Raw genomic sequence first — 21,277 nt, 5'->3', positions numbered from 1 at the left:
CCAATGGGTCCGTGTACGTTTTATTCATTTCATTTTCAATTTGAAACGAAATAAACAGAAATAAGAAAACGGCTCATTTATTCGTTTTTTCATTTGTTCGCAAAACGAAAAAACGAGATTTCGGCTCGATTTTTCGTTTTTTGATTCAAGGGTAGAAAACGGATAAACGACTTCAAAATTCGTTTCCACATGTGGGCGGTCGCCAGACGCCCCTTTACGCCGATTGGTCCACCAAATCTGGATCGGTGACGCCATCCATTGTTCGTTCAACAAAATAAAAGACTATTATTTATTTATTTTCATTCTTTTGCAGTCTTTAAAACAACAAACATACAAGTGCAATAACATTAATTACATCAAAATATAACACAATAACTAAAAACATTGTAATAATAATACAATTGGAATAGCAATTAGAAAATCACATGTACACAAGAAATACAAATAGTGTAAATTATTGAAACAATAGATGTACGGCTTTAAAATAATTTACAGCTTGTGTCGCGTTATTTCTTGATTCTTTTAAGGATTGCATACCTGGCTGTTTCTATTAAAATGAGTCTGAACAAGATGACAGTCCTCTGACTGGGCTTTCTTGTGTTCAACCTAACTCGTTTCACAAATATTTATTTCACAAATATTAATCTGCATCCAGCATGTTTTATTTTGCTGAATGATTTTAAATCTGAGTATCTGCGGTACAGACAGCGCAAAGAAGAACAGATCAGTGTTCAGTCAAGTGTGTAAATGCACAGCAGTCATAACTTTTCTTTTAGACATGCTCAGTTTGGACAAGCGATGATAACTGCAAATACTGTAATGCAAATTTACGTAAGGTACCGAGGGTGGAGAATTTAATTTTTTTTACTGCACTGTATATCAGCCACATGAACGTTTCATTTTGCCAGGATTTAAGTTACTATAAGTGTGCACAGCCTTGATGGTTAAGTTAAATGTTGATATCAGGTAGATTAAAAAAAAAAAAAAAACGCTTTAAAAAGTTGCTTTTCACGGTGTTCGGCCATTTAACGATTAAATTACTGCCCCACAGATTTTTTTGTATTAAAATATTATATAGAAATAATTTTTATAGAAATAATATCAAGGTAGTTCAGCGGGACAACAGTCTGCTTCAAATACATCAGGAGCAACAGCGAGATGATTGACAGGACCATAGCGGAGGCAGGAGCACAAGAGCGCAAAGTGAACTTTTGTTAAATAAGAAAAAATATATAGGTGTATGTAGGCATATAGCCACAGTTTTATTTATCACAGGGAAATAAAATATTAGAGATTAAAAAATGGAGAAAAAAAAAAAAAAAAAAAAAAAAAAACTGTCATTTTATTCTGTATTATATATTTACACTGGATCACCAAATTAGTACATTTTTTAATCTACAATAATAAAAAAAATCTTACTTGACAACCAAATTTAATGGAAGAAGCCAATAATGTGCTCACCAGATAACACTGTATAGAGCTATCTATCTATCTATCTATCTATCTATCTATCTATCTATCTATCTATCTATCTATCTATCTATCTATCTATCTATCTATCTATCTATCTATCTATCTATCTATCTATCTATCTATCTATCTATCTTAATCGTCGTGTCAATCATCTCGCTGAATCACTCGTCTCTTGCGCTGTTGCTCGTGCTGTATGAAGCGGATGATTGTATTGTATAACTACATTGATATTATTTCAATAAAAAATATTTCTTTATAACATTTTTATAAAAAACGAAAGGTGGGGGGTGGACAATTAATTTAATCGGTGGATGGCCGAACACCGTGAAACACCAACTTTGCAAGCCTATGCTTCCTTTTTTTTTTTTTTTTTTGTCTAGCTAATATCAACATTTTATTTAAGCATCAAGGCTGTGCACTTATAATAACTTAAATCCTGGCGAAATGAAAAGTTCCCGTGGCTATGATATATAATAAAATTAAATTCTCCACCCTACAGTATTTAGCCTACAGTATTTGCACTTACCATCGCTTGTCCAAAACTGAGTATAATGTCTAAAATAAAAGTTATGACTGCTGTGCATTTACACACTTGACTGAATATCTGTTCTTCTTTGCACATGTTCTCAGATTATAAAGCATACAGCAAAATAAAACATGCTGGGTGCAGATTAATAGCTATGAAATAAATATTTCTGTGAAACGAGTTGAACAGAAGAAAGCTGTAATTTTATTGAAAAAAAAATCATCCTATTTTTACATCTTACAATAAACAACGTGACACAAGCTTTCAATTATTTGAAAGCTTAAAATGTTTTGTTTGAATAATTTGTAACTATTTGTACACATATGCATGTGATTTTCTTATTGCTTTTTCTATTTTATTATTTTTAAGTGTCTTATTTTATTATATTTTGATGCAATTAATGTTATTGCCCTTATATGTTCGTTGTTTTAAAGACTGCAATTAGAATGAAAATAAAGAATGAAAATAAATAAATAATGGTCTTTTATTTTGTTGAACGAACAATGGAAGGCGTCACCGGTCCAGATTTGGTGGACCAATCGGCGTAAAGGGGCGTCTCGTGACCGCCCGCATGTGAAAAATGAATTTTGAAGTCATTTATCCGTTTTCTACCCGTGAATCAAAAAACGAAAAAACGAGCCGAAGTCTTGTTTTTTCGTTTTCTCAACAAATGAAAAAACGAATAAACGAACCGTTTTCTTATTTCCGCTTACTTCGTTTCAAATTGAAAATGAAATGAATAAAACTTACACGGACCCCAATGTTATTTATATGCTGCGTTTCCCTTGTGGCTTATGTTACATTGGTAAGACTAGTAGACCTTTGAAAAATCGCATTTCTGAACATCGATGTGCAATTAGACACCACGATCCAAAAAGTCCAGTTGCACAGCATTTTGCAGCCTTTAGACATTCAGTTTCTACTCTTCAATATATAGGCATTGAGGTAGTCAAGTATCCACGTCGTGGAGGTGATATTGATAAATTGCTTTTACAGCGTGAGGCTTTTTGGATTTTTACATTAGACACGTTGTCCCCTAGAGAGGACTAAATGAAGATTTTGATATTCGTCCATTTCTTTAAATTATTATTATGTCTATACATAAGGGTGTGTGTTTTTCTTCATGTATATAATATATCAAAGGTTTTGGTGTGACTAATTTAATTTCATTTAATTAATTTGATGTATACTTGCAGGTATAAAATCAAGAAAAGTGTTTTTTGAAGTGTACATTAATAACAATATTGTTGTATTTTGGCATAGTTTTATAGGCTATATTTTTTGGTGTAGATTTATTGTTATTGTTGATGTATTGGTCAGTAACAAGGTGTTTGGTCATGCGATTTTGATCACCTGGAAATATAAAGAGTGGCACATTGGTATTCAATTTGTCTGATGAAGAGCCTGCGTGCTCGAAACGTCACATACGCTATGCGAAAGCTGTTTTAAAAATAAATATTTTTGTTATTTTTTGGAGCTTTGGTGTTGCTGACTTTACACTTTATTTTTTACTTGTTGCTTTTTAGTCGAGCACCCATTTGAGACTGATGTGCGTGCTTTTGTTTCATTTTTCTTTGTGACATACAATGGTAAAATGTTTCGTAGGTTAGTGGTCTTTTTTCTGCAGATCTACTGTTTTGTTATTTGATGAAAACATTTTCTTATTTTTCTGTTTGTTAAATAAATCTACTAATCATTTATTTCTTTATCATGGCATTTTGATCCTTGGAAATAGATTCTAAACCATGAACAAAAAATAATAGTTTCAACTACGTATTGATATTGATGTATTGATGTTTTTGACAACTAAATGTAATCAGTTAAAAACCTGTCATGTTCAACATGTTATAATAACTTCCTCTATATCCCCCTTGCTTCTTATTTGCACCTGTAAGACATAAGAGAATCACATGTGATGGATGGCAAATAGTACATGTTGATCTCCTGATAGTGTGTTGACCATTCTTTTAATGACAGTAAGATTAATATGTACTGTATTGTTGGTCAATAAGGACATTTTCATCAGAGTTGTTGTTGGGAAATACACTTAAAGTACAGCAGTTTATTACAGTTAATGCATGTTTTACTTCTAATTAAATTAGTAATTTAGATGATTAGTATTTTGATGAAAAGGAAACAAGAGTCTGTTGTCTGGCTATGAATTTCTTTAATGTTCCCCAGATCAGAGTCACAGCATACAGTGTGTAATAACTTCTAAATAAAGAGAAATATCATCACCTTATTTATATATTTTTACCTTGTCTTTTTTTTTTATCCATTATTAACATGTTTGTTCTTCATCAAGTGTGGCGTTCTGATTCTGAACATATATAGTAAAACAGGGCAACAGGTGTAAATTTGCTTTAGGACCCAGTAAAATGAGTTTATTTTCTTAGAGGAGTTACATGTGCTTCATTTATTCAGTAATCTTTAAACCAGACTTGACCTTTCGAGATCCTCGTCACTCTTAATGCCATGTATAACTCGGCATTATTTCGCTAGATGCTTAATTCATTCAAAAAATAATCAAATGTATACTTAAGTGTACAAATGTGACCATAAAACAGCACTTTCATCTATTTTAGGTATTTCATAAAATCTCTACCTCCTTTTAATAAGAATTCAATGCTACAACAAGTTCATGGCAGATGAAAAACCTCTCATAACCACCATGGTTTCCAGTGCTTGTTTTGCTTAAATGAACTAGACATTCCAGTCCATCTCCATATCAAAGATGTTTGAACTGGCAGGCTTTGTATCTGAAACAAACAGCCAATCATACTCGTGCAGAAATATGACTAGCTTTGATGATTCAAGTGATATTGGTATGCTACATAATACACAGTCTCTTTATGCTCAAATATAAGAGCAATACATCATCTCCATCCACAGATCTCAAAACTAAATGAAGCAGCAGAAAGTGAATTTAACGAATGAGATTCATCAATTTTGCTGGTGGCTGAATTAGAACTTGCACCTGTTGTCCTGGTCACAAAGTATTTCAAATTTCATTCGACCAGAAAAAAAACCCCAAAACAAATCAAAGAAAATAAAAACAAACAAAACATTAAACAAGTAACTGAATATTTACAAATATTTTCAGTTGATTTGTTCTTACACTTAAAAATGTACAGTTAATTTCTATTTATCCTTCTCTCACTGTACGCCTACTGAAGACCCAATGAATGGCTCGTAATGGATGAAGAGTCTTTATTCTGTATGTACCACGACATCACACTCTAGTGGCTGAGCGTACAAAAACAAACGAGAGAAATAACAAAAGAGTCCGAACTCATCCCTTAAAACAGTATTGATTATTAGAACTGAGGTTGTTTTGTACGCAGCTCTAGTCAACTCCTCATAGTTTGTTTAAAATGGAGTTCAGTTATACCTACAACCACACAAAAGTCCACAGATGGTACATATCCACAGGTCCAACCTACACTCTCGGATCTCCAGAATGTACCTTTGTTTATTGTCCAGTTGTTTTCAGTCCACAACGCAGAAGAAAGTCCTGTATCATGGCATACCGAACCTCCAGTATGTTTGCTCAGCAGTCTGTTCATGTTTCAGTACATTGTGCAGCATACTGGCGTTAGTTCTTGCTCCATCACGATGGTCCTGGGCATCTCAGATGCAATACACTGGCAAACTGAACCAACAGTGAGACACAAACCGTCATCCTCCCGTGACACACAGCATTGGCAGAAAAATATGACTAACAAGGCATGAACAGAACACAAGTGATCATGTTAATCTTGTAGTTACTGTCCAGTGATTCTGAGCCATACGTTTTTTAACCTGAACATGTATTCTGGAGAAAGAATCTGTTAGATTTATCTCTATATAGATCTGGTTTGCCACCAGCACTATTTGCTGTGCTTGTCATAACCAAAAAGGTCAAGTGTGCAGTGCATACAGATGTGAAATATGTAGAGATGTGGGTAAACACATCAAACTGATATTATTAGTGCTTCCAGCCTCTTCCATACTATTTAGTATGAAAAAATTGCCTTAGGCCAGGTAGGTTTTCCTGAATGATAGAGGGCCACAGATTGTTTTTGTGTCAGAAGTCTACTTTTCTCTCTCTCGTTGTGCCTCTCTGTCACACATTCTCTTACCTCACACATTCACGTTAACACAAATGTACAGGGCACCTAGCTATTGCCTAGAAAACACACTTTTTACGTGTGCACACACACAAATACACAAAAAGATGCTTATTAAAATTGGTTGTCAAAACCAAATAATGTTTAACCGAAAGAGCAAGGACAGAGATAGAACAAGAGAGGCCACAGAGAGAGAAAGATATGCTGAGGAGTAACAGCATTATTTGAATTTGAAAACTAAAAGCTGAATATCCGTCAGAGGCAGATGAAAGAGATGCAAAGCTACATGTGCATTGCTATTTGCAGTATTTATGCAACTGTCCGGACCATCACAGATGGCTCTGGTAGAGCACTACATGGTTGACGGTCAAATAATAGCACCAACGACTGCATATGAATGTTAGAAAGCGTTTAAAAGAATATTGCCGATAGCTCTCTTTCTGGATGCGGAGAGAGGATACGGTCGTATAGAGTGGTCACACTGAGGAGGATTTTCATTTGGACTAATGCTGATGAAAACACCACTGTGGAGAAGGTTTCTGTAGGCATTTTAAGCAAGCAAACTAAAAAAAAAACAAAAATGCAAATAAGCTGTGGGAGTTTACAGCTCAGTGTCCTTCTTGGTGCTTTAAAATATTTCATGCATAGATCCCACCGAGCAATCCATGTAAATATATATTTATATCATTCTTTTATATATTTGTCTTTATATTTATACATACAAAAATCTTCCTAAGAAACAACACATAGCCAAGTCAAATATGTGTGATAAAATGACACGCACAGAGCAGAGAGAGAGCGAGAGTGAGAGTGAGAGAAAAAGAAAAAAAAAAAGAAAAAGTTTGGCACTTTTGTTTTCGTCTACTGTCAGACGCTGTCGTTTTCTCTCATTCTCTGCATCTCTTGTTACAAGATATGATTTAATACTTGACACAAGACTGCAGGTAAACACAACATATCCAGCTTCCGTCTTTTATCGAATGTCCCTATGATTCATGTAAAACAATCCAAGGACACAGATCACATTCGGACAGAGAGCGATGGGCTAGTAATGGAAAACAAAGAAGGATGATAAAAAGGATGGATGAAATCTGCACTCTGCCAATTTAGTGAGAGAAGAAAAGTGGGAAAATTTCCCCTCATGACATCAAATCAGCTTAGTCAATCATTGACGCCCCAAGAACGATGTGGAAAAACAAATGGCAAGTTGAATCCAGAACGAGGCTGATGACTTGTCACTGCCGACCGAATCTGTTGCTCACCGTAGAGTCTATAAACAGAGCTTCTCCAGTGTGTACAACTTCTACGAAACCTTTTATTGTGTCTATGAGAACGCCAACAGGATGCGCCGTCGCTGTTCTAGGCAGCAGAACTGAGAGCATCTTAAGTTTAGGAGCTTGAAAAGGTGGACAGAGAGAGAAAACTGGATATGTATGAGAGCTAGTCCTCTCGTTCGGTGGGCGCTACTATACACGGGTGGTGGAGTGAGGGTGGGGTAAGGTGTTGTTGTGGCCGGTGGTTGTGGGGAAGGTGTTGAAGGCATGGAGGGGTTGCATGCCGGTGATGGTGCTAGGAATCATGGTGATAGTATTAGGGGTCATGAGGGGAACATCGTCGGGCGCCCGCCTCAGTGCCAACGTGTAGTCGGGTGGACACGCGGGGCGTAAAATATCATGCGGTCGCAACGGCTCCATATCATGGTGGGCGTCGTGCTCCGAGTGCTTCATTTGCAGGGACATGATCTCTTCCTCTTGGCTGTGTGCTAAATCATTAGCAGGTACGCCTCGTTGCGGAGACAAGCGGTGCCGTCGCATCTCGTGCCGTTTGTCACGTTTGTAATACAGCGCGGCGAAGGCAAGGATGTTGAGGAAGAGGAGCGATGCGCCAACAGCTACCGTCACACTCAGCTCCGTAGAGTAGTCCCGGGTGTCACTCGGGAAGGGAGGGAATCGAGGTGGCTCTGAGCTGTCTGGGTCCGTTTCTGAAGGGAATGTTGGGATGGGATGGCGTGTCGTACGAGGTCCCGGACCCTTCCAGTGTGGGGTACGGGCGGTTCCTGGTGGCAGCCGGGTTGTGGTGGTGCTGAAGTCATCGTCGGGCAGGTTGTGGAGGTGAGGAACCAGTTCTAGCCAGAAGGCAACTTTATTTGCTCGGTAGTTGTCTCGGATGCGAGGTTTCAGACCAATGTGGAGATACTGCTTGTCTTTGGAGTTGAACTTGGTCCAGATCACTTCCTCAAAGCGGTTGGGCTTGGTGTGGATGAACTTGGTGTCCTGAGGAACAGGCAAGTTGGGATCCCTAAAGAAAGATATTTTGCGTCAAAAGGGTATTTTAATGAATTCCACACCAAACTTGAGAAAACTTTTTCAATTCTCAGAATTCAAAACTAGATACAGAATTGCAGTTTGATTTTGGGTCAGATGATAAATTGATATTGATATTTTTTGGGAGAAAAAATCACAATGTCGATAATAAACTTTAGAGAAGTTTTCAATATTTAGTCAACATCTAGACAATCTAGAACACTGAAACTCATGGTCTTCTTGGCAAGCCACCAAAAAAATAGTTGGTTTAACCTGAATTCTTTGACAAAAATATATTACTATTGCTATCATGTTTTAATTTTAAATAAAAATGCAATGTGTTGTTGTAAATTATTTTTTTATTTCCACTTGATTACAGGATTGATTGAATTGGTAAAGTTTTCTGAATTCATTTTATTAGATATCATTTTAGATAAAAAACAAACAAACATGGAATTTCTTTCCCCATTAATTGTATAAAATGAATATTGTGATGTCAATATTGAATGTTATGGAAAAGTATAGCTGAAAGCAGCGATTATCGGGGTTCAAACATTTAAGGCATTTAAGCATATAAGGAAAAAGACATTACATATTATTTAGCAAGGTTGTCACCACCTAAATCAACAATTAATAAAGCATTTTATGGCAAAACCAGGTAATTTACAATAGAAATATGATGTTTTTAACGTTTATGACTGTTATAGCAGCAGCTGTGGTCCGATCCCCTTAAAACTTTGCATGTTTGTTTAGAATCACCTGTTGCATGTGCTCAGCAGGTTTTGAGAAGTTTTTAGTTTTCCTTTAGAATTTACAGGATTTTGGGTACATTTGGACAGGCCTTTTTTCTAAACTACCCCGTCATAGCTTCCCAAAGGGTAAATTTAAACGTTTTTTTGATAATTATTGGCCTAGAGAGTTTAGAGAATTGTACCGCAGTGTTTATTTCCAGATTGAGCAAAAAACCTAGGACTAGTGCACAGAAGTAGTTTTTTTTTTTACACCTTCTCAATCATTTAACAAATGATTTGATTGACAGCAGTGGTTGTAGAGGCAAAGTTGTCATGAAAGAGGAGTTCTATCATATGATACGAATATGATGTGTATGTGCTGAAAACATTACAATTACAACATTACAATCATTTACCCCTTTGAAAAGTGTGGTATCGCCCTCCCAGTCGGCTTTTTTTCCCAAATTTCTCTCAGACTTTTGGAGCAGTGAGTTAAACAGGTCCACTGAGTTTCGTGCCGATTGACCTCTGATAACCTTGGCTAACTGGTGTTCAGAATTCATCGGCCAATGGTGGCCATGTTTCCCTTCGAAAGGTAACTCTCGTTGCGTCGTCATTTTTGACGACTGCTTATGGGGAAACTCCTGTTTACTCCGATACTGAAGCCTGATTTGTTAACGTTTGTGAAGTTGCACAAACCAATGACGCTTTAGCCCGCCAAGAAGGGCGGAGCCGACTGCTCTAAGGTCGGCGAAAAGCGCCATTTCATCAGAATCTTCTCCTTCAGCGACGAGACCATCTCTTCGCTGACTCTGTGATCTAGAAGCTAAAAAGAAGCCTGCAGCTCGCCGCCGTAGAACAGCCTCTAGCAGCGGAAGAAGCGAGAAGCCTTCCCCTGCAGCTATCCGGCTGGTAAGAGCAATTCTTGAGCTATTTCTCTGCGCGCCGCGAGTGTGGACAGTGCAAGGGTGCACGATGCAGAAGGGCAGCGAGTGCATCACCTGTCTGGGAAACACCCATGCAGATTGTGCGCTTACTGAGACGGAATGCGCTAACCGCATGAGTCTCGCTCTTGCCCACTCGCGAGCCGCTATTTTAATAAGACAGCATGCTCTCCCGTTTCTCCTTTCTCAGTGAGCTCGGAGAAAGTAACGGTGCTGCCACGGAGCTGGTTAGATTTTGAATGATCTTCGATAGTGGGCACATAAGAGCAATTCTCCTCTCCTCACACTGCGATTGCCAGTTTCCCGCCACATGACGTGAACTGCCATGAGTAGTAAAGTAACGGCATGCTGCCGGGCTTTTAGCTTGGAAAGCCATTCCTAGTGTGTCAAGCTGGATTATAAACAACTGTGGAATGAGGTTACTTGCTCTAGTTCGCTCGCAGGCCACCTCGCTTGAGAGGTATTATTTACACTTCGGTACAGAACAACGCATGTTCTTCAGTCCGAAGTACATACACACTGCTTGTAGGGTGCCGTGGAAACGGTCCCCTTAGCGAACAGCGAGTCAGGCTTTTTGAGACCGTTACTTCCTCGTTCCCAAGAAAGACGGTGGACTCAGACCAATACTCTGTAACAGATATCTGAACCAGGCCCTCATGCGACGGCTTTTCAGAATGTTAACGTAAACAGATCCTCGCGAAAAAAAAAAAAAAAAAAGCCCGGGGACTGCTTTCTGTCTGTGGATATGAAAAACGCGTACTTTCACATCCAAAGAGTGCCCCGTCACAGACCGTTTTTGAGGTTCGCTTTCGAGGGAGTGGCCTGGCCCCTCGCACATTTACAAAATGTGTAGACGCGGCTCTTTCCCCTCTGGGACAGATGGGAATCCGCATTCTGAACTACCTCGACGACTGGCTACTGCTAGCCAACTCAGAACGTCAACTGATCACTCACAGGTCGTTACTGCTCAACCACCTGAAGCGTTTAGGGTTGAAAATCAACATGTCCAAGAGTTGTCTGACTCCCAGACAACGAATTTCCTTTCTGGGTACAGTCATAGACTCGATTCAAATGCGAGCTTGGATTACATTGGAACGCTCCCTAACTATTCAGCGAGCGGCGATGTCTTTCAAGTTGGGAACGTCACGTCCCTTGAAAGTATTTCAGAGGATTCTTGGCCTTATGGCCGCCCTGTCCTCTGTGATTCCTCTGGGCCTGTTGTGGATGCGACTCCTACAGTATTGGCTAAAAGCTCATGTTCCGTCCCACGCCTAGTGCCTGGGCCGTGCTTACATCAAGGTAAGCCACCGCTGTCTCAAAGCTGTGGCTCCCTGGACATCTCCTTGCCTGTATATGTCAGGCGTTCGGTTGGGAATGACCTCCAGGAGGAAGGTGGTAACCGGAGCGTTTATTTGACATATTTGAATGTTTTTCCCTCTTATAGTGCCACCAAGTTACCAAGCTCCACGATTTTTTTTTACCTGTGACCTCTGATTGAGATCTTACATTAGGATTCTGTGTTTTGCAGAGATATTTCATTTAGTTCAGGAGTTAAAGGCATTTTACCAAACATTGACATGAGTCGAAAGTTCAACTTTTTTTTGATAATTGCTGATATTCACTCTCCAGAAATTCTTTCTGGACTGGTTTGGTTCTGATCGGTTGAAAAAAAATAGGACTAGTTTGCAAAAGTAGGTTTTTCAAAAAATGCGAAATACCTGAAAATTCCGGTTTAGGAGTTATGAACGATTTCGTACTTTTGAACGCTGTAGCGCCCCCTTAAGGCCGATTGGGGCGAGCCTTAGTCACGTTGTAGGTGGTGTAAGTACTACTTGGTGGTGTAAGTACTTGGTCTGCACAATCAGTTTCATGTCGAGATAGCTGATCCATGATTATTCTAACAATAACAATTGGGTTTTAGCACTATGCGCTTGAACCCCTAAAACATCATGATAACATCTTTTGCTATATCATCCAGAACCCAATTTTAATGTCATTTAATTTATCTATTTAAACAAAAAGAAAAAAGAAAGAAGGAGAATATTTTCCATATTCAGACTTACCCAGTCTTGGCAAAGTTGGTCCAGTATGTCATCACCACAGCGCTAAGCATGACATCATTTTTGGAAAAGTTGCAAGGGAAGAGGTCTGTTGCTCCAATCATAGGCACACCAAACACATATGGTATTTCATCCCCGTGTGCAGCGTCTGCCCATTCAGGTCGAGTCTCTGTTTGACAGTGGTGGTAGAATGTGTAGAAGTAGACAGGAGACTGGTACTCTGCATGGAGCTTGGCAGTAGCGACGGCTGGCGCCACCCACTGGTGATCAGTAAATAATGCGAGGAGAGTCTTGCGCCGCATTTCCCCATTGTCTCGGTCTGCCCAGTCTGTGTACATGAACTTAATAGTCTCCCTCAGGATGTCTTTACCTACAAAAATACAGAGAGTAATTAGAGTGAAAAAAGAGCTGATAAGAAAATAGGGGGAGGAAAATAACTGAGCAATTGGCAATGTGTATGAATATGTCTGTCTATTGGACTTGAAAGAAATTGTCTATGAATGCATGTTATTTGTAAAAATAACAATATATAATAGGTCACATCCATTGGACATTAAATACGAGTCATAAAGTCTCCACATACAGTAACATGTCACATAATAAAATAGCATGCTGATGGATATTGCTTGTCTTTTACCGCCCTCTGGTGGAAACGATTAACAACAGCACCTAATCAAGAGTAAGCTACCTAGTACGTTTTTTTTTCTTTTTTTGTACACAGTATTTCTGTGTATTAAAGGTCAGAATGAATGTTTTTCCAACCAGTCTTAAATATTCATCAGGCAAATAAAACATAAGAACTACAAGGATTGCTCTGCATTAGACCTGCATTCTGGAGCTTTCATTTCATGATCTAAAACATACATTTTTTTCACCCTGATAAAACTGTCAAACTCTAGCACAATTTAATATGAAATATGCTGATATAGTAACATAAGTGTTTCCTTTCTAATGATAATTGTAAGACGGACAAGAAAAATAGAATTTAAATACAAAAGGGAACTTAAGGTCTTACCTTTAGGATATCCATAGAGGTTATCCACAAAGTTGGAGATGGTGTAGTCAAAAGCTGCAGCTGAAATCCCCTCTTCACTCTCTGTGCCCCCATCATCCACAAACTTCAGCCCCTCACCTTGATTTACGCCAATCAGAAGGTCGTAGTTCAAGAACTCCCCCTAGTGGAGAAAGAATTGAACATTCTCAGACTAACTTTACCAAGTAACAGTAGCAGTTATTTGTTGGTTTCTTACATATATGGCATTCTTCAAATTTTGTTCCCTAGAATGATTTTAAAGAAAAACTTTTTAAAGGGTAGATTATAATAGCCCTACACTTTATGTCATGTATCTTTAATTAAAAATTCCTATTTTAGAAATGTTAAATGAGCCAGAATTCATTGTTATGCTTGTCCCCTATACCTTGAGTTTAGATATTTCTCTCTTTAATAAATTTATAAAAGGTGTTAACATTTGGGCAATTTTAATTTGCACTTTTTCATGAGATCTAAAAAAAGAACTTTTCCTGAGATCTGAAATTCCTGAGATTTTTTAATGAATAAAAAGTCCACCCATAAAAACCCAATTATTTTGGTCTTGATGGTAACTGCATTATTTTTTAATAAAGGAGAAATGAGAGGTGAAAATATAAAGAAATATTTAAAAATGTCATTCAATAAATAGAAGAAAAAAAGTTTAACTTAAAGTGTAATTTAGTCACCTTAAAGGAATAGTTCACCCAAATATGAAAATTCTGTCATTAATTACTCACCCTAATGTTTTTTCAAACCCATAAGAACTTTGTTCATCTTCTGAACACAAATTAAGATATTTTTGATGTAATTTTGAGAGCTTTGTGACCCTCCATAGACAGCAAGGGTCCTACCATGGTCAAGGCACAGAAACGTAGAAAAGACACTGTTAAAATGGTCCATGTGACATTATTACGTTTCTGTATCTTGACTGTGGTAGGACCCTTGCTGTCTATGGAGGGTCAGAAAGCTCTCGGATTTCATCAAAAATATCTTAATTTGTATTCCGAAGATGAACAAAGGTATGGGTTTGGAATAACATGAGGGTGAGTAATTAATGACCCTATCCCTTTAAATGAAGAATCACCCACATATCTAATATTGTTGTATAACATGACAGCATATCAGTGTATATCAAAAGTATATGGTGTCATTTTCATGGAACATTCAGTAGGTATCAAAACCTTTGAAGCCTCACTAAGATTTGGTTTAAAGGGCAGTTTGGATGGTTCACTGCACATATAGTTTAAACCTAATCCTTGGCTTGGAAAGTGGCAATTTACACAGAAAAATGTTTGAAAGACTATGCTGAATTTAAACTAACATAAGTCTTAGAAACCACCTTCACAAATGGCAGTAATCTCAAGATCACCTGCTGCATCAGGATCTCAGGGTCATCTGGCACAACGTCTCCGTCCATCACAGGTCCAAATGCAATATGGTAGCGGGCCGGCTGGATGTCTTGATCCACCAATTCTCTGAAATTTTTCCTGCGGAGACAGTCCACCAGGTCTGCGGTCTCCCCATATGTGCATCCCACTTTACGAGCCAGAATCTTAGTGTACTTCAAGGGCTGGTAGCTAATGGACCAGCTGGAGATGGCTGAACCACTCTGAGCAATGGCTCTCTGAAACAGGCCTGGGACGGGAGGGAGCAATAGCAAGCTGTTAACTACACAGAAGAAAACCTGCATACATAATATACCTTGTTTATACATATGAATAGTTGATGCAGAACATTTTTTTAAACTGTTTTTAAACATCAAAATTGTAGGTTTAAATATAGTTACCATAACTGTCACTTTTTCATTATTAGTGACCACAAAACCAGTCTTATGTAGAACAAGTATATTCAGAGCAATAGCCAAAAATACAATATATGGGTCAAAATTCAAAGTTTCTTTGATGCCAAAAATAATTAGGATATTAAGTAAAAACCATGTTCCATGAAGTTATTTTGTACATGCCCTGCCGTAAATATATCAAAACTTAATTTTTGATTAGTAATATGCATTGCTAAGGACTTCATTTGGACAACTTTAAAGTTGAAATATTTCGAATTTTTTTTGCACCATCAGATTCCAGATTTTCAAATAGTTGTATCTCAGCCAAATATTGTCCTATCCTAACAAACAATACAATCGGAAGCTTTCAGATGTATAAATCTCAAATTCAAAAATTGACCCTCATGACTGGTTTTGTGCTCAAGGGTCACATTTATCAATGATTTGAAATGGTTCTCATTATTTTCAATAGTCCTGATGTGTGACAAATTAAGCACATATATCTCACGTAGTCTCAAAAATAATGAGGTCATATAATCATGCATAATTAGTAAAATGCTTTTTAAAACACTACTTCTTGTCAACTAACCTTTTAACAGTGATATGATAGTACACTGTAGTATGGTTATTTAAATGTTATTTTGTATATTCAGTACATCTGGGGCTTGTTAATCGGATGTAATTATTTTGATGTCAGTTCCAGTAGCGCTTAACACAGTGTCAGCTGGAATTGCATCAATGAAAAAACAGAGAGAAAATGAGGATTTGGTTTGGCACAAACAACAAATTTTCCTTGATTATTGAGATAACATTGTACTAATTCCATCTTGCACTGAAATAATAACAGTAAATCTATTATTCTCTTGTAGCCTTTTCACTTACACTTTACAAACAAAGCCTTTTTCTTACTCTCAAGAGAAGAGTAGAAACATACTACCGAAGGGCTCGTCTTTTCCTTGTTCTGCCCTCCTTCCTCTCTTTCTGTCTTTTTAATTATTGAAGAACATGTTACCTTTCCCAGAGAAATCAATATGGAGCTACTGTAGCTTTGTCTTTGCTAACACGCCTGTGCTTTTCTCTTTACCTAGCTTGTCCAAACAGGCACACAAACACACATAGGTAAGCGGTGCTCAAAAATTCTCTTCACTAATTTTTTTCTTTGCTCCACTTCAGTGAACTTTATCCACTTGCTTAACCTTAAAGGAACAGACCACCCAAAAAATTTAAAACTCATCACTCTGATGTCAATCCAAATATGTATGCATTTCTTTCTAGAAACAAAAAGAAGATATTCTGCAGAAACGGTTTTGATCCCCTTTGACTTCACTGTATTTTTCATCCATACAGCAGAAGTGAATGATACCGAAAGTGTTACTAACATTCTTCAGAATGAGGGTGAGGAAATGATAACAGAATTCTCATTTTTAGGTAGACTATCCATTTTACACTTACCTACAAACCTTTGTTTTGTTTATCTCTTGCTGTTTCTGTTGGCTTAGGCTCCTTACAGGGAAATAACATGCCTTGTTTCTCCAGGGTAACAACTGTCATGACTTACCTGGTGTGACTGACAGGTGAGGGTTGTAGGACTGATGTTAGGTGAGGATGACAGTGATGATGAAGATGGTGCGGGTGAAGGTGGACTTTTTTGACCAGCAATGCAACAGAACAGAGTTGGACAGGACGGTGAGACATTTTGTGAGGTAACACACAACACACACACACACACACACACACACACACACACACACACACACACACACACACACACACACACACACACACACACACACACACACACACACACACACACACACACACACACACACACACACACACACACACACACACACACACACACAGCTTTAACAATGAGATGGAAACCTGTGCAGGGATAGTATTAGTATGTTAAAGCATTAACACATGCACACACACACACACATTTGTCTTACCCTCAGAGTGGTGGGACAGGATGAGCAGGTTGACACAAGAAGCTCCGGCCCCAGAGCCAAAGATAGTAATCCGTTCAGGGTCGCCACCAAAGTGTCCAATATTCTCATTCAGCCAACGCAAGGCCTGGATTTGATCCAACAGGCCATAGTTCCCTTTAGCAGACTGATCTCCTGTGCTAAGAAAACCTGGAGAAAGGGAAGAAAGGGGAAAATGAAAACAGATCTTATTAAGGGGATCTTTTTATACTACTACCAGCCCTTAATCTGCACATTTCCACTCATAGTGCCACCATTCTGCTTTCGTAAACAACAACAGTGTACTAATTCTAACGCCATGGCAAAAGTTCAAGCAAAGCATGCTTACTGTTCTGTCGTTGGCGGCACAGATGAGTCTCAGCCTCAGCGGAGACAACAGAGCAGAGAATGTATTGATTTATTTACTGTATATTACGCTGCTGCCACACAGATCTAATATAAACATGTGATTTCTTTTTCAGCTGTTTACCTTCACAGACATAACAGACTGTTTTTGTAACTCGTGTGTTTTTAACATAAACTTGTGTGTATTTGACAGTTTAAGCGCAATAAGACATGAAAGAGAAGTACAGCCGCATTCTGTGTGTGTGCTTCGGATGTGTGCTCTCAGAAAACTCTATGTCAGCTTTAAAACGCATGATTTCAGCATGATAGACATGACAATCAAAACCAAACAGATTTTTTTTGGAGTATCTGACGTACGAGGTTGAGGCTAGAAGGGAGCTCCAACCAGAAACTAACAATGAAATAAATTTTTCTACCTATTATATTGTGTTTTATTAATGTCTACACCGACCCCATCCCTAAACTTAGCCCTTACTATAATACAAAAACATTATTATTGTTGTACAGTGTGATAGATTTGAGATACGACTGAGATACGAGCTGTAAAGGCACAGCCCTATTCTGAAATTTGCATTTAAAGAGACATGCATGAAAATAGTGTGTTTCTGCTTCCCTCAAATTAGGCATTTTCAAAATGATATAATAAATTATCTGTGGGGTATTTTGAGCTGAAACTTCACAGACACACACATCTGGGGACACATGAGACTTACAATATATCTTGTATAAAGGTGCATAATAGGTCACATTTAGGTACTAAAATTAAATAGCTAATATTCTAGTAATATGCTTGCTAATAAGCAACTAGTTAAGAGACTGTAAAATAGCGTTTTACCCAAATAAGGTAACAATTTAGAATAGGGAACACTTATTCACTATTAACTATGTTTTTTCCCTCAATAAATCCCTAATTTGGTGCTTATTAATAGTTAGTAAGGTAGTTGTTAAGTTTAGGTATTGGGTATTAATATCTGCTTTATTAGTACTAATAAATGGCTAATATTCTAGTAAGATTCTAGGAGATTGTAAAATAAAGTTTTACCACCAATAAATTATATAAATAATAAATTAAAATAAATACAAAAACTGATAAAAATGACAAAAGTACAATAAAAAATGACTAAAATATAAAAATAATTAAAATGTTAAATAAACACAATAGCACATAAAAATATTAACATAACAATGACAGAGTGCAATGAATGCCAACAGTTTGGCATTGTTTAGCAGTAAATTATCTATGAAACTGAAAAAAGTTAATTGCTGGATGGAGAGAGTAAGAACAAAGAAATTAAGAAAAACAGTGGACTATGTAAAACATTACATAGATTTGATTTGGCAATTGACCTCTAATCTTATTTAGTCAATGTCTGACAACAGCAGGGTAAGAATGAAAGTGAGAGCCTGAGACAGTAGAGAGAGAAAGGGATGGCTCAGACAGAGGGTGAGTGAGTGGGTGCTCTAATTTGGAAAAACTGATTTATCTGCCTCCAAGTCACCAGGAACCTTACTGATCAAAGTTTGACACACACACACACACACACACACACACACACACACACACACACACACACACACACACACACACACACACACACACACACACACACACACACACACACACACACACACACACACACACGTTGGGTTTACATGTTTTATGGGGACATTCCATAGGCGTAATGGTTTTTATACTGTACAAACCGTATTTTCTATCGCCCTGCACCTACCCTACACCTAAACCTAGCCCTCACAGGAGATTGTGCACACTTTGACTTCATCAAAAAAACTCATTGTGCATGATTTATAAGCCTGTTTCCTCATGGGGACCTGAGAAATGTCCCCACAAGGTCAAAATCTACTGGTATTACTATCCTTGTGGGGACATTTGGTCCCCACAACGTGATGAATACCAGGTACACACACACACACACACACACACACACACACACACACACACACACACACATCCTTGTGGGGACATTTGGTCCCCACAACGTGATGAATACCAGGTGCACACGCACACACACACACACACACACACACACACACACACACACACACACACACACACACAGAAAGAGAAAAGCACTTGATAATATCTCCAGAGCACATGTAGAAATATTCCAATGGAAATAAACTGCCTGTATCAAACTGCCTAATACATGGCATGAGGTCAGAAGGAGTCTGAAAATAATGGCTTGGCTAATGGCCAATCCACTCGTGCCTAGTCAGTTAACTTAACAGACAACACTTCTGGATCAAGGTGCCTTCTGATGTAAATGACTTCAAACCAGCTTTTAAGGCACCATAATTGAACATTCAGTGCTTTCAGGTGCACCTGGGAAGTGTCTTAGGTAGTCATTATTCAAATCATTGTAATATGCTGATTTGTTAATCAAGAAACATTTCTTATCACTGTTGAAAACTCTTGTGTTACCTAATATTTTTGGGGAAACCATGATGCATTTTCTGGATTCTTGGATGATTTTTTGTTGTTGTTGTTTTTGCTACAATGAAAAAGACTTTACTGTCATTCTCTGAGCCACTGAATGTCTCCCTGTGGATTAGAAGTTAAAAACATGTTTCTAACCCCAAACTTTTGAATGGTAAAAACTAATTTACAATTTTTAATCACTCCGTCAGACGCTGCTCTCAGTTTTATTATAGGCTAGAAAAATTTAAAAGCAGAAATGACAAGATGATGGCATCCTAGTAGACAGAATGTTACACAAACATTGAACTCTGATATGTCTTGATGCCTTCCTACATCCATATACTGCCTGCGAGAGTGTCTTTCAGCTTTCAGATGGCTGTATTCTCACTTCTCAAAAATACATGAGCACATACACTAAACTCTTCTTGCTCTTCTCACCTACGACCTTTCTGCTGGATTTCTGTGAATATCATGACACTGCCTGAATTCCTAAGTACTGTGTGACAGTCTGAGGTTACTACGAGAGACAAAAGAGGTCAGATGATGGTTGTGGAAGGACAGTTAACAATGTAGATTTATCTATCAGAGTTCAGAGCTTGACAGTATGACAGCTGTGACTTGGCATGATCCTCATTTGCTATGAATAAAATAACCATGAACACACACACACACACACACACACACACACACACACACACACACACACACACACACACACACACACACACACACACACACACACACACACACACACACACACACACACACACACACACACACACACACAGAGAAACCCATACATACTTTTTCCACAATATTTCACAATGTTTTTCCTGATTGTCACAGGGAGTCAGACTGAGACGTGCGGATCCAATTGCAGCATTTATTGAGAAATGTCGACAGGCAGGAGTAATCACCAGAAAACAGGAACAACGTAGGTAATCCGGGAAACAGTTCGATAGACAGGGAATGGTCGCAATGGCAGGAAGCAGGAATCGTCAACGGGGTACACAGTCCAGAGTCATACACAGATAATCCAACACAGAGATAAATGCTTAGAATTACGACCATAGGAACAATAAGACTTCGCAAGGTGGCTGTGTGTGTGTGTGGCTTAAATGCAGTCAGAGTGATGAGGTGCAGCTGTGAGAACTAATCAGTGTAGTGAGAAACAAGGGCCAGGTGAATGCAGTGATTAGTGCAGTGGCTTGTGGGGAATGAAGTCCATGAAGTGTGGTGCAAGAGTTCATGATGACAGGGAAGACCAGATACGTGACAGAGCCCCTCCCCAAGGAGCGGCTTCCAGACGCTCTAACCACCTTATACAACCTGGAGGGTGGTGGAGCGGAGGCGGAACAGGGGGAGGGATGGAGGGCCAGGTCCATGTAGGGGTACTGGAACCACGAAATGAGGCGGAGCCGACGGAGGGAGAAGCCATGGTGGAGGAAGAGTTGGCTCCTGCATGGGGCCGACCGACGGAGGTGGAGCCGGTGGAGCCCGAGGCGGAACTGGAGAGACGATGGTCCTAGGTGACACCGAGGATCCGGAGGG

General features: G+C 38.5%; 1 protein-coding gene across 2 annotated transcripts in view; it reads right to left on the bottom strand.

Moving 5' to 3' along the window:
* Positions 1-4,146: 4,146 nt before the first annotated feature.
* The window catches only part of nlgn2a (neuroligin 2a), a 253,811-nt gene continuing 236,680 nt past the window's right edge, over positions 4,147-21,277 (bottom strand). For both annotated transcript variants that reach the window (XM_073836327.1, XM_073836328.1), the window contains 5 exons: positions 16,909-17,094; positions 14,546-14,811; positions 13,162-13,321; positions 12,150-12,516; positions 4,147-8,406 (listed from right to left, as the gene is read on the bottom strand). In XM_073836327.1, coding sequence (XP_073692428.1) covers positions 7,575-8,406; positions 12,150-12,516; positions 13,162-13,321; positions 14,546-14,811; positions 16,909-17,094 — 1,811 coding nt within the window. In that variant the 3' untranslated portion in view covers positions 4,147-7,574. The remainder of the gene's footprint in view (positions 8,407-12,149; positions 12,517-13,161; positions 13,322-14,545; positions 14,812-16,908; positions 17,095-21,277) is intronic.

This window comes from Garra rufa, chromosome 3, assembly GCF_049309525.1.
Source record: "Garra rufa chromosome 3, GarRuf1.0, whole genome shotgun sequence".
Lineage (NCBI taxonomy): Eukaryota > Metazoa > Chordata > Actinopteri > Cypriniformes > Cyprinidae > Garra > Garra rufa.
Note: the sequence above shows the minus strand (reverse complement) of the source record. Positions and strands in the feature narration are given on the sequence as shown.